The following is a 13,619-nucleotide window of genomic DNA, read 5'->3' on the forward strand; positions in this document are numbered from 1 at the left end:
TCTCCCGCAGGTATCTTCCTTCTAGTGAGTCCAGGGTGTTCTCATTTGGGTTGAAACTTGTAGTATGTAAGTCTATCAGTCTATTTTTAGTCTTATATTTCTGTGTGAGCTTGGACGTAGTGCTTTCTGTGCCTTCACACTGCTGCCATCTTGCCGGATCTTCCCATTTGGGTTTTGATCTTGTTTCCCTCTCCTCCCCTGTAGAATGTTTTATAGTTGTTAGTTATGTTCTTTTTAACTTCATTACAATTACTATACACTCTTGTGTGGACCCTCTTGAGTATTCAGCTGAGTACTGATCAGTTCCTGCATGTGAGAAAAATAATAGAGGCTAGAGAATGAACAACCTGCAAGGATTAGAGGGAATAGAATCTTACATGCACACAAGATTGTATCTCCCCCAGATTAGCAAACTTTTATAGTTCACTGGAAATTGAGAATAGCCTGCAAAAGAGTTATGCTTAAATAGTATGGAAAAATTAGCCTCAGATTATACAAACATCTGGTCCTGCCAAACAAGTCTTAACAGCAGTATTTGGATCAAATTTTTTCCAAGTCACTTAACTACATCCTAGAAAAAATTTAAGATTATTCAGAGTGACACAAAATATCCAACACAAACAAGGAAAAAATGTAAATGTCTGACAACCATTGAAGAATTACAAGGCAGAGAAAGAAGCAGGACTAAATGGTGAATAATGAGGACACAATTCAGTCAATTGAACTGACTCTCCCAGAACTGCACAACTATTCAAAATAACAGAGGATGTTGAAACAGTTGCTTTAATTATATCCCAAAGGTTCAAAACATTATAGAAAGACATGGAAGATATAGAAAATGCTAAGTTGAATTCTGGAGATGAAAATTGAAACATTTGAAATGAAAACTGTAGTGCATGGGGTCATAGTCAAGTATATATTGCAAGAGAAAGGGTTAGTGACTACAAAAACATTAGCTAGAACTCTGAAGTGAATATATAGAAAAAAGAGAATTAGTAAAACATATGCACAGTAGTGATCTATACCAAAAATTTAAGAGCAGTCTAATGATAGTATAATTATAATCCCAGAAAGGAGGCACATTTATTGAAGAAGTAATGACTGACAAATTCAAATTGGTAAGATTAGAAACTCACAGAAGCTAAAAATAAAACATCCAAAGCAAAGAAGCCTACTCAGTGCACATCATAGTCATATTCAAAACCAGTGATATAGACAAAATCTTAAGTCAGAGGTAAGGAGGGGGAAAGGACATACTACATACAGAGACATAAAGACAAGAAAGAAAATAGTGGAACAATGTCTTTATTATACTATGAATAAAAGCTAGATTTGTATAATCTAGCTTTTTTAAATTTTTATTATACTATGAATAAAACCTAGATTTGCATAGTCAGCAAATAAGGTTGAAAAGATCTTTTTCTCATATGGTAAAATAAAACAATTAATTTTTAGGATATTTTGCATTAAAAGAAATATAAAAGAATACCAGATAAAAATATGGGTTACTCTCCATATCCAAATGTACATGAAAGAATTGGCACAAGGAATAGTTATTAAATGTGTAAGCAGATAAAATCTTTACTATTTCAATCTTTTAAAAAGATAACAGATTATTAAAAATATTTAGAAAGAAAATTAAAAAATCATTTGAATTGAATGAACATTAAAACATGTGAAAGTTTCTCAGATACAACTCAGTGCTACACTGTGAAGGAATATATTCTACTGAATACTCATATTAGAAAAAGGTAAGTTCTTAGGTCATGACTTCACCTTCAACCTTCAGGGACTAGAAAACTAACAAAAACATAGAAGTAAAGCAATAAAAACATAGAAGGATAATTAATAAAATTGGAAAAAGATACTCAAGAGAGGAAGTTGATAAAACCAAAAGCATAATCTTTGAGGAACTCAATGAAATATACTAACAATTAGCTCTATTATTTAGGGAAAAAAAAAACAGAAAAAAAGACAAATTACAAAAATTGGGCCCAAAAGATGTGATGATTTTTACTTATTTTTATTTATTTATTTATTTTTAAAGATTTATTTTATTTGTACATAAAGAACTAGGGTACAGGCCGGAGGCTCAGGGGCGGTGAGAGGCTTCACCAGAGACAGAGTGGGGAGCAGAACAGGCAGATCGACGAAGTACACTGCTGAGGGGAGCAGCGGGCCGGTCAGGAGAGGTCTGCCAGGCCATGTGGTCTCCTCCGGGGCAGGCGGGAATTGAACTCATGCGGAAGTGGCTTTAGCTTCTCAGTGCAGTGCTTTAATCCGCTGTGCCACCAGGGAGAGCCTACTTATTTTTATTTTAATCCTTTAAAATTATATGCAAAGGGCAGGTATATTGTGCATAGACACAACTGGGTGGTAAGAGCTTCCCCTGAAAGGAACAGGTTTGTGAAAAGAAACAGCTGAATAGTGGTGGGGGCAGTCTTGGAAGAGAGCTGCCTCTGCTGCTTTGTGGGGAAGTTGGTGAAGAGAAACACCTGCATATTCACAGATGGTCAGGAGAGCTCAAACTAATGACTTTTTTTTTAAAGATTTATTTATTTATGCATACAGAAATGGGGTACAGCCAGAGGTGCAGGGGCGGCAAGAAGATTTGTCAGAGACAGAATAGAGAGCAAAGCAGGCCTACTGACAAAGTACACTGCTGAGGGGAGCAACGGACAGGCCAGGAGAGGTCTGCTGTGACATGTGGATCACTTCCAGGGTAGGCAGGAGAACTCATGCTGAAGTGGCTTTAGCTTCCCAGTGCAGTGCTTTAACCTGCTCCGCCACTAAGGAGGTCCCTCAAACTAGTGACTTTTAAAGAAAAATTGTGGAACATTTTGAACAAGATTAGGCTCACAAATTGAAAATTGTGTGAAATGGATAAGTTCCTTGAAAGACATATTAACAAATTTCACTGAAGAAAAATAGATTATCTGGATAGACCCAGATTAAATATGAGTTTTTAGTTAAAAATCTATCCTTTAATGAAAACTCCAGGTCTATACACTTTACTGGAGAATTCAACTAAACATTTAAGAAAAGTATCAACTCAATACAAACATTTTCTAAAAACTGAAGATAAATTTTCCCAGCTCATATTGTGTATCTTGCATAACCATGATACTAAACTTAGGCAAAAAAAAAAAAAAAAAACACACACACACACACACAAAACTGTAGACCAATAAACTTTTGTAGATTGAATATAACATAACCCAGTAGAATACATCATAGAATGAATGAAACGAATGGGGTGGATTTAATATTCAAAATAAATTCCATATAATTCACCATATGAAACTAAAAAAGAAAACCCATATTATTTTCTCAATAGATGTACAGAAATTATTTGGTAAAACCCACCTTTCATTCCTGATAAAAGAATTCTAAGTAAAGTTTGAATAAAAAACACTTTCTTTTGCCTGATAATTGATATCTACTAGACAAGTAGTGATGTTAATTTCAAAATAAACATACTTAAGACTGAAATACTGAACGGCTCTTTTCCCTCTAAGATCATGAAGAATAAGAATGCTCATTCTGGGCCCTCCCTGGTGGTGCAGTGGGTTAAAGCACAGCACTGAGAAGCTAAAGCCACTTCCACATGAGTTCGATTCCCGCCTGCCCCAGAGGTGACCCCATGGTGCGGCAGACCTCTCCTGGCCCGCCCACTGCTCCCCTCAGCACTGTACTTCGTCAATCTGCATGTTCTGCTCCCTGCTGTGTCTCTGGTGAATCCTATCACCCTCCGCATCTCTGTACTGTACCCCAGTTCTCTATGAAGAAATAAATTTAAAAACAAATCCTTCAAAAAAAAATGTTCATTCTTATAACTTCTGTTCAACTTTACTATTCATATCCCATAAATTCTACTCCATTTTATCTCATAAAATAAGACAAGAAAAATAGCCAAAACATCAAGGTTGCAAAGGAAGAAGTAAAATTGTCTTTATTTTCATACATAACTATTATGGAAATATGAGGTTATCAACAAAATGTTACTAGAACCAGTAAGTTCTGGTAACAAGACTAGAATGTATAGGTTCTAGTAAAAAGTGAATTTAACAAATTTAAAGAGCACAAGATCAGCATATAGAAAATAAGCAACTAGCAATTTAGATTAAAAACAATACTATATAATGCCATCAAAAAAAAATTAGGTACCTAAGGAGAATTTACAAAAGATATGTAACCTCTGGACACTTAAACTAGAAAACTTTGGTAAGGTATTTCAGGAAGGTATGTATAATATGAGAGATGTTATATCGTTTGTATTAAGGTGATACAATATTGTGAAGATTGTAACCACCCCTAAATTAAAATGAATGACCATGTCAGGTGTTCGCAAGAAAAGTTGAAAATTTTGCTTATTTCTGGTGGAGAGGCAAAATACTAGAATTCCCTTAGAATATGGTTTGGCAGTACCCTTAAATTTTAAACATACACCTTGCATATAGTCTTGCTATTCTACTCCTTCATATCCAAGAGAAAGGGAAAGAAGTCAGACATACAATGATTCAGTTTATATCGAAGGCAGACAATGTACTTATTTGTAGTGAGATAAGGTAAAGCTGTGGGTGGTTGGGGGTAGGGCATGGAGAGGAAGGGAAAATGGGAAGGTAGGAATTACAAAAATTTTGGGAGGAAATTTTGGGAGGTGATAGCTATGTTCACTGTCGATTGTGGTGATAACTTCTTACCGCTTTATAACTTGCTTTAACAAATATTTGCAGTATAATTACTTCAATAAAGCATTTAAAATAAGCAGTTAGTGGGTATGTTTGTCCAAAGATTAACTGTGTTTTAGGTTAACTTCTAGTTGATTCAGATGCACAAGTTCATTAAACCTTAACTTTGAAAGAAATACTGCTTTATGGAGATTTCTGCTGAAACCACTGTCTTAAATTCCATAGACTCAAACTTACCATATGCCACTTAAGCAGAGTATGGTTAGAAAAAGAGCTGAAGTCAGCTGAAGTCTGTACAATTGTGAAAACCAGTGTTTGCCACACCCGAGCTAGTACTTGTTGGTTAATGGGCATGTGATAAGTTGATTGATGACCTGATTTAAGAGTGCAGGGCCAAAAATGAATATAAGTAAACTCACTGAGTTTTATTTTCTCATATGAAAGTGGAGATAAAAGTCTTCAGACATTTTAAAGTCTTAAATATTGCCTTTAGAAGCACATTCTGCACTGCCTCTTCAATTTTTAGACAATATCTCAGTAGGGATTGAGTAGGAATGATGTTTAATTATTTTAAATCTCTACTATTGGGTTTTAGATTATTTTTTATTTTCATCTATTATATTATTATAATTCTCTTTATACTTGAAAATTGTTTTATTGGAGTGTTTGAAATTAAAAATATATAGTGTAACAAGCATGTGACATTTTAAATAATTAAAGTATTTAATAATTGACAAATTATCTTTAAATTTTATTCTAATATATATTTACATGTGTCACATGAAAGACTCCTTTACCAGAGAGATATGCTAGGTTTTTGTATGTATTCTAGCCAATATTGATTTTCTTTACCTTCTCTGGTTAAAATTAAAAGAAAAGCAGGGTTATAAAGTTAACAGCGTTTAAAAAGACCTCGCTCTATGCTCAAAGTCCAACATCTAGTTCATCATCAAATGAAAACCCTAAAGGGGCTAAATGAATTAATGTATCTACTAATTTGTTCTATGTAAATAACTTGTGCTTTTCCTAGAGGGTCATAAAAAACATGCTATCTGTTTGGAATAGCCATCTGTGTCGATACTTTAATATATTCTTTAATATATTCTTTAATATATTCTAAATACTTTTGTAAAGTCACCCCATGTCCTGCCCAGTTGAGGTTGAAGCCCAGGATCCTCTATGAGTACTGAGTTAGTAGAACATTTTGGTTCCTTTCAAGAACTCTAAATGCTAGCTAGACTAGAATACATCCTGAAAATTTCAGGAAGCATTACTATTAAATTTTTATATCTCACTTCCTTATCCTAGTTGCTCCTCAGCAAACAAACAAAAAATGATTTGTTATCATACAAACTTTTCAAGGCATTTAGTGATACTTCCATATGAACCTCTGATCCAAGCTACACATGTATGTCTAGCCTGGTATCTTCAGTTTAGCCTTCTTCAACTTTACAAGTATCTCAGTGACTGACTACCAAAGCATGGTATAATCTTGGTACACTATCACTGCTCATTTTCTCATCAGTATGCATTTTATTCCTTCATTTCTCTTATTTCCGCTTGTCCAAGCTAAAGATGATACTGTGTGAGATCTAAGTACATCAATCCATCAGCAAATACTTTTCTACTTCTCCTTTGCCTTGTAGTGGCCTCTTATATTATTTCAAATCTTAGTGAAAGTCATCTCTGTGCCTCTATGGCTAGCCAGAAATTAGGAGTAATTAACTGATGTATTTGTGCTTGTGAGGTACTATTTATTTTATTAGAACTCATGATGAATTCTGAATTATTGATGATTTGTTTCTATATTTTGAGGATGATAATTAGTTGTTTAATCTCTTTAACCACATAAATACCACACATCCAGGGTTATGTTAGGTTTTCAGTTGATATTTAATGGTTGCTTCATTGTGTGTTAGTTCTTTATGGAAGAATAATAATAATAAACAAGCAACACAAAATGTATTCAATTTCCTTTAATAAGTATTTGTTATTAAAAAAAAAGAGGTATAAAGTCCTGTTCCCAAGTCCAAACTTCTTAATGTAAACCTTGAGTTTTTTGAATTACCAAATTTGAAGTAATTCTCTTTATACCTGAAAAATGACTTCATTGAAATGTTTGAAATAAAAAAATATGTATTGCAAGAAGCATATGGCAAAAATTTCAGGAGTACAAAATTAGTTGTAGAAATAACAATTTACTGATAAACCCACATTGTATTAGAAATGTGCAAAGCCTTTTGCTATAAAAATTTGTTTGAACTTTTAATACTCAGCACCTATTTTTATAACTTTGCATGGAAAGGTAACTGCATATATTTTTAAAAATCAACATAAGATCAAGGCTCAGTCTTCTCAATCGACTAATAGTTCATCACTGAGATTTCACAAGAATTTTCTTGATGGATTTCAAAATTAGCCAGAAATTTTAATGGTAAGAAGTTAAAACCTAAAAAAAGTGTTCTAGTTTCCTCAGTTCCCATCCCACAAAAGGCTAGCCCATAATTTCTTTCATGTTTTGCATTCAGAAAAATAAAATTAAATTTGCATTCAAAATTCTTTCAATATTGATTTTTTTGTGCTGATGGTTCATTTCCAGAAGTCAAAGTAGATTTCATAATTTTCCCTTCAGACAGATTGCTAATTTATGGGTTTTATAAACTTTGTTGCTTGGTTTCTGTATTTTCATTGAGAACGACCTTCCCTTGAACGCCTTCTAGATCCTGATTAGGAAGAAAAGAGAACAAGAAGATTTTAAATATTATGAAACTTTAGAATTTAACAATATGATGTTCTACGCAGAGTTGTTCCTATAAAAACCACCTTTTCTTATTGTAATATATGTTGGAATTTGTTTTTTTTTCTTGATAATATCCTCAGTTTACAGTGATGAAGTTAGGGTTTCTCTTGAACAAAAGTATTTGAACATAATTTAAAAGTTTAATGACTAGTTCTTTGGAAAATTTGGATGAATTTGAATGTTAAAAAGAATTTTTGTAAGGCCTTCAATTATAAATATTTGTACAATGAACTCTTTAATTCCTATATTGGCATTAGTCATATATGCCCAAAATGCTTTCATAGGCCCTGTACCTTCTTTTGACTATTAATTTGTAATTATATTAGAAATTCAACCTTATAATTGCTTAGAAGTTCCACAAGAGACACCTTTAATTTTTTGAACGTATAAGAATGTATTAGGAAATGCACATAAATATAGTTATAAAGAAAATTATAGTGAATATATATTTGGATATCATCTATATATTTACATGGACACTTTGTACATATTTACACTGATACTTTTTCTATGTGCACAGTTTTTAACATACTTATGTTTCAAACTGTATTCTCATCTCAAACAGTAACATTTTGACAGAGTTCAGTTCTAACTGAAACTTACTTTTGTTCAGTTCTGGTATTCAAAGATGCTTTTTACTTTACTTGAGTGGTATTCAAAGATGCTTTTTACTTTACTTGAGTCTGTCTCAATGGTTCAACGTTTAGCAGTTTGCCTCAACATAATTCATAATTATAATATACATAATGAATAAATTACCTTTACTTGGACATTTGTTATTGATAATTTTACTAATAATGCATAACATGAAGAATTTATATCCTGATTCTTATCACAAAATACTTTGCTTCAAAAGAGGCTAACTTTTCTTCTGTACAGTTCAATAAAATGTTAAAACTTTTCTTTTTTTGGTTTCCCCTATTATAAAAACTTATGCCATGTCTACACATTATTATCACCAATGCATTTACCTTGCACTCTCTTGTTGACTTCCATCTTCCTCACAGGTGTGTCTAAAATTAAATAGTTATGATTATAAGTACTTTGAAATTATAACTAACATCAGAAGGAGACTGTTGTTAAGCAGAAAAGTATAAAGTTTCAAATAAGCATCACTGTAAAATGTAAATTTCTTTGATGTATAAGACTTCTGGCTCTGTAAAATTCTTTTTATAATTAATGAATCCCTTACATTATATGAGGATGCAAAAATATCACTGACCTACTAACGCTGGGAATATAGGCAGCTAATGAAATATGTGCTAACATACCCCCAAATTTTGTTCTTCTTATAAAACCATTAAAAAAAGGTTATCTAGTTAAAATAGCACTTTCTTATTTAAGAATTTCATGAGTGCCAATAAATATTGCAGGTTTGTGTCATTATAGTTAAAATATTTCCCAATTCACTTACTTTTTTTGGATTTATCAACAAAATCTCCTAGTAAGTCTAAATTCACATTTTTATTCTATTGCTGAGCACTTGAGATCAGAGAATACATGCATTTTATAAATGAATGAACAATTTTCTGTATGTCTTTATTCTCTTTGCTCATTTTTACTTCCTGCTTTCATATGTCATTATCCTCACCAAATAAAATTTTCTATGAAGTCTAAACTTTCAATTTTCTGAAATCCCATGAAAATCAAGGCATGAAATTATCACCATTTTGATTGAATGATACCAAGTTAAAAGAAAAATTAACATAAAAAAAGAGTTCAAAAGTCTTTGCTGTCTACATTGCCCCTTTCCAATGATGAATGCTCAATTAACTGTTAATTTATCACTACTTTACTATGATAATCGCAGAATAAGAAATGTTCATTGTGACAGAGAATATCTTTACAAGACAGTAGGAGTAAAGTGCAGAAAATCAGACTTGATCTCAGTGGCTCTCTGCAGCCTCAAATGAATGAGCTATAGCAGGTCTTGACTAGAGAAGCAACATGTGGTGGACAATCAAAAGTGACCCCAAACCTGTCTATCACTGTGCCCCTCTCTTTCCACTGACTTTCTGAAGCAGGCAGTGTTTCAGCCCAATTCTTTGCCGGATCTTACATTTTTTCTTATTGGTCTAGAATTTAAATTAGGATATAAAATGTGGCTTTTATATTAGTGTTCATTAACCATAATATTAACAGTAGCTAACATGACATATGGACTGAGCATTATTCCAAAGCATTTTCATGTTATCTCATTTCGATGTAGGTAACATTGTTGACCCAGCTTTTCAGATGAAGAAACCATGGCAGAGAGAAAGGGTCAACTTAAGTGAGTTTGATTTGGAACCAACATTGGAAACTATATTGTCAATCTGATTCCTTATTCTCTGTAGAGGATGTGGATCTTTGAATATTTTATTGGTAGGTATGTCCAAATATTCCAACATGACTTTTTTTTTCCTTTTTCCAAAGTCCAATGGTCTCTCTTAATTAGTAGCTTCAGTAAAACAGTTCTACTTAAAAAATTACTCACTGCATGGAATTTTTAGTAAGGTTTCTGAGATAGTTCAGTAACAATTACAATATTATTACCAAAAGAACTACTTAGTCATGATAGTAATCATGATTCAAATGACTAGAAATATAGTCAGTTTATCACAATGTACTCTGTGTACAGTAGTATGATCTGCTCTAGAAGAAAATATCAAATTCTGAGAAAAACAACATAATTTGGATATATTCAATTATCTATATTTACAAAGAAAAAAAAAAAAAAGCCAGACTTGCACGACATGATCTTTATTCACAACAGCTTCTTTATGAGTCACTGTATCTGAGGATCTAAACAAGAGTCTGTTTGTAACTCACTGATGGCCCAAAGGTTTTACAGGGCTAGAAAAATGAAAGCTAGCATGTGCAATTAATAGAATAAAAACTAGCATATCCATTTAAGGGATTAGTAGCTACACTGCTACTAATGAAATGATTGAAAATATATGAAAATGATTGATAAATATATATGATGTGATGTTGTGGAAATTGATGCTCTGTAAAGGAGGAGTTACAGAAAGTCCTTTACTGAACGTGGAATACTGTATTATTAACTTAGAGCAGGTATATCTTATCTTGACTGAAGCTACTTGGTACTTAGTTCACTGTTTATTATGGACTGTCAATGGGGACTTATTTAAGGTGAGGAAAATATACTTACCTGAGGTTGAAGCCTAAATTAAAAAAAAAAAAGGAATACAAATAGGTGCGGCTACTAATTGATCATTCTCTAAAAGCAAAGCTGTTTACTATGGTAAGGAATGAAGAAAAACAGAATTCAATTTTATCAAATTTCTGTTTTCTTGACAGAGAGTTAAGAATTTGGGAGATGAATAAAGTCTGTTTTATGAGATTCAGAGTTTATTATGGGTGTGCTATATATTACTAAAGGAAAATTTTGTATCTTTCATTACATATCTCTCTACCATTTTTATGATCATTACATAGTCTCAGTACATTGGTAAGATCTGCTCTATATTAAAATAAATAATTGGTAATTTCCACAATTAGACATGATCACAGGATAATTTATATATGCACGTATATTTGCACATAGGCACACAATTTTTATGATTTTATGCAGAAAAGTTATCTGGATCAGACTTTGAATAAATGCCAATCTTCAGTTGTATTTCTCAGTTCATAGGTTAAGTTTAAAGGGGCACATCCCACTTTTCTAAACAATTAAAACACTTGTTCCTATAAAACAAATTTCTATCTAGATACTTGTAGTTAATAAAATAACTATTTATTTAAATGACAATAGCCCAAGTTATGTTTTATATATGATGAGAACATTTAGTGTACCTTCAAATAATTACCATTTAGATTTTTGTGTAAGATTTTGAATTCTTTTTTTTCTCCATTGCTTTTAAAAGTAGGTCATTTTAATGCCATAGACAGAGAACATTCCATACTTAAAGTTAATTTCATATGCAGAATAATTTACATCTCCAGATATGAATTGTCACTCAAACTGTTAGAAGAAACAGACACCCATTCTTAAGAATGTAGTTTTGGAAAAGAAAATTACTAAAGAAACTTTTTCTGCTAGATAGATCTATGCACTTCAATATTCCATAAACATGCCTTTTATTATTGTTGTGAGAGCAATGAATACATTTTTTTAATATAAAATGTCTTTCAATTTGGGCTTTTTAAACTGACAATTTAAAAATATTTCTCCTTCACATAGTTAAAACATCTTTAGAATTATCTGTATGTATCCAAAGCCAAACATATGTATATAAATATATATTCATTGTTCCCAAATTTTATATCAAAGAACTTTTTAAAGACTGTTTAATGTAGCAATTATTTCTTCATAACTACCATTGAAAAATCAATCTGTTAGCATATGGTGGTGTTTATTAACCTAATTAAAAGGAAAACCTGAATTCTCAGTCTTTAAAAAGTCACCAGAACCTGTTAAGAGGTTAGTTGTTTCCCTTTTACTAACCTCCCTGAAGCAGTCTTTTAATTTCTTCATCTTCATATAAATGACCATCACCACCTTCAATGAATTTGGTGACCTTGGTGACCTCTGAGAGGATACATGTTTATAGTAGATTGGTTTAGGTAAGAAAAAGACAGGAGATGTGTTGTGATATATAGTGTCACCTGCTCCGTAATGAATTCCAGACCAACACTGTTCTTTCTTGTTTTTAGGTTTTTTTTTCTAATAAGCCAATTTTCTCAGAATGCTATTGAACATATGTAGTAAATGCATAATACAAGAATCAATGTGATTGTCAATGAATTTTATCTCATCTTTGACATCAGTAATTTTATTTCAAATTACTGATTTGGTATGGCATGTGAACAAAGAAATGACATGAAGTAAAAAACATGTAAAAGCTCTCAAAGATTATTTTGGAATTTGATACAGATAGCTTAGCTAAGGTCTTATTCTCCTATTTCTAGTCACACTGACCTTCTTGAAATAGTTTCTTCAGAGTTTCTTCTGTTTCTCCACCACCAGCAGCAGTGATTCTAGTGTATTTTATTTCAGGTCCTAGAGGAAAGACAAGTTAATAAGATCTAAACAGATTAGGCAATTTCCTCTGCAAAGAACCAAATATTAAGAATCTTATTTTTTTATTTTTACCTTGAAAATTACCTATAATTCTTTCACTTTAAGCAGCTTTATTGAGGTATGAATTCCAAACAAGTCAGTTACTGTCAGCATACAGTTCTTTGGGTTTCATTAAAATACATAGTTATACAACAGCACCGTATGTTAGTATGCTAGACTGCTTCCACACTGAAGCACTTTAAATTGTCATCAGTGAGTCATTATTTTGGAAGATAAATGACTAATCACAAATGATGATCAGTGGTGTGTGGTAGGAAAGTAAAAAAAAAAAAAAACTCTATTATTTTGAATTACAGTTTCTAGGAAGGAAAATGAAGATTTTGGACAAATATTGTCTGAAAAATTAAAATAACTCTGATGGCAAACATGTAGTATAAACAGATGATGCTTTATATAGATGTGAATCTGAAACATGTATTTTATAAACTAGTGTTAAATTCAATACAAATTTTAAGAAACTTAAAATGCTATATTACATTTTAAAAATAATTCTTTTTTTACAAAGTAAGTGATAATGTATAACAAGTATTTATTGTAGTGTTTGTACTGGCAAAATATTTGAAACACACCTAACAAGTTAAGGTTAGTTAATAAATGGCAGAACTTCTGCTGAAAAGAATCTTTTATAGCTGAGAAAAAGGCAAGGTTGCCCTGAAGGTATATGTAAGGAAAGATCTCTAGGGTTTATGAAAGATGTGCATTTTTAGTGGGATGTATATTCTTCTTTGCTTGTGTTTTCAAAACAATGGAAGAAGACAAAAGAAACTAATAAAATAGGTTACTAATGTAAATATGGGAAACAAATTTAAGTGGAAGAGGGCAGGGGTGGAAGTTAGCTTCATGCTACCTGGATACTATTTTATATTATTTTAAATTTTGAATCATAAGAATGTTGCCTACTAAAACATAAACTTTTAATGCAATTTCAGATTTATTAGATGATTTCATATTACATTTTCCTTGGGTAGAGAAAAAAAGATAAAAAAGATAAAGTAATGTGCTCAGTTTGCTGTGAATAGTTTGTCACAACAATACAACT

At 31.9% G+C, this 13,619-nt stretch overlaps 1 protein-coding gene across 5 annotated transcripts in view; it reads right to left on the reverse strand.

Annotated features, from left to right (window-relative positions):
* Positions 1–7,269: 7,269 nt before the first annotated feature.
* Positions 7,270–13,619, reverse strand: part of POSTN (periostin, osteoblast specific factor) — a 31,086-nt gene continuing 24,736 nt past the window's right edge. For 2 of the 5 annotated variants that reach the window (XM_004680216.2, XM_012723162.1), the window contains 4 exons: positions 12,419–12,499; positions 11,945–12,028; positions 8,463–8,504; positions 7,324–7,414 (listed from right to left, as the gene is read on the reverse strand). In XM_004680216.2, the coding sequence (XP_004680273.1) occupies positions 7,377–7,414; positions 8,463–8,504; positions 11,945–12,028; positions 12,419–12,499 (245 nt within the window). In that variant the 3' untranslated portion in view covers positions 7,324–7,376. Of the gene's footprint in view, positions 7,415–8,462; positions 8,505–11,944; positions 12,029–12,418; positions 12,500–13,619 lie in introns of all 5 variants that reach the window. The other 3 variants (XM_004680217.2, XM_004680215.2, XM_004680214.1) reach the window with 2 other exon arrangements.

Source organism: Condylura cristata, unplaced genomic scaffold (assembly GCF_000260355.1).
Source record: "Condylura cristata isolate star-nosed mole 26May11 unplaced genomic scaffold, ConCri1.0 scaffold00010, whole genome shotgun sequence".
Taxonomy (NCBI): Eukaryota; Metazoa; Chordata; class Mammalia; order Eulipotyphla; family Talpidae; genus Condylura; species Condylura cristata.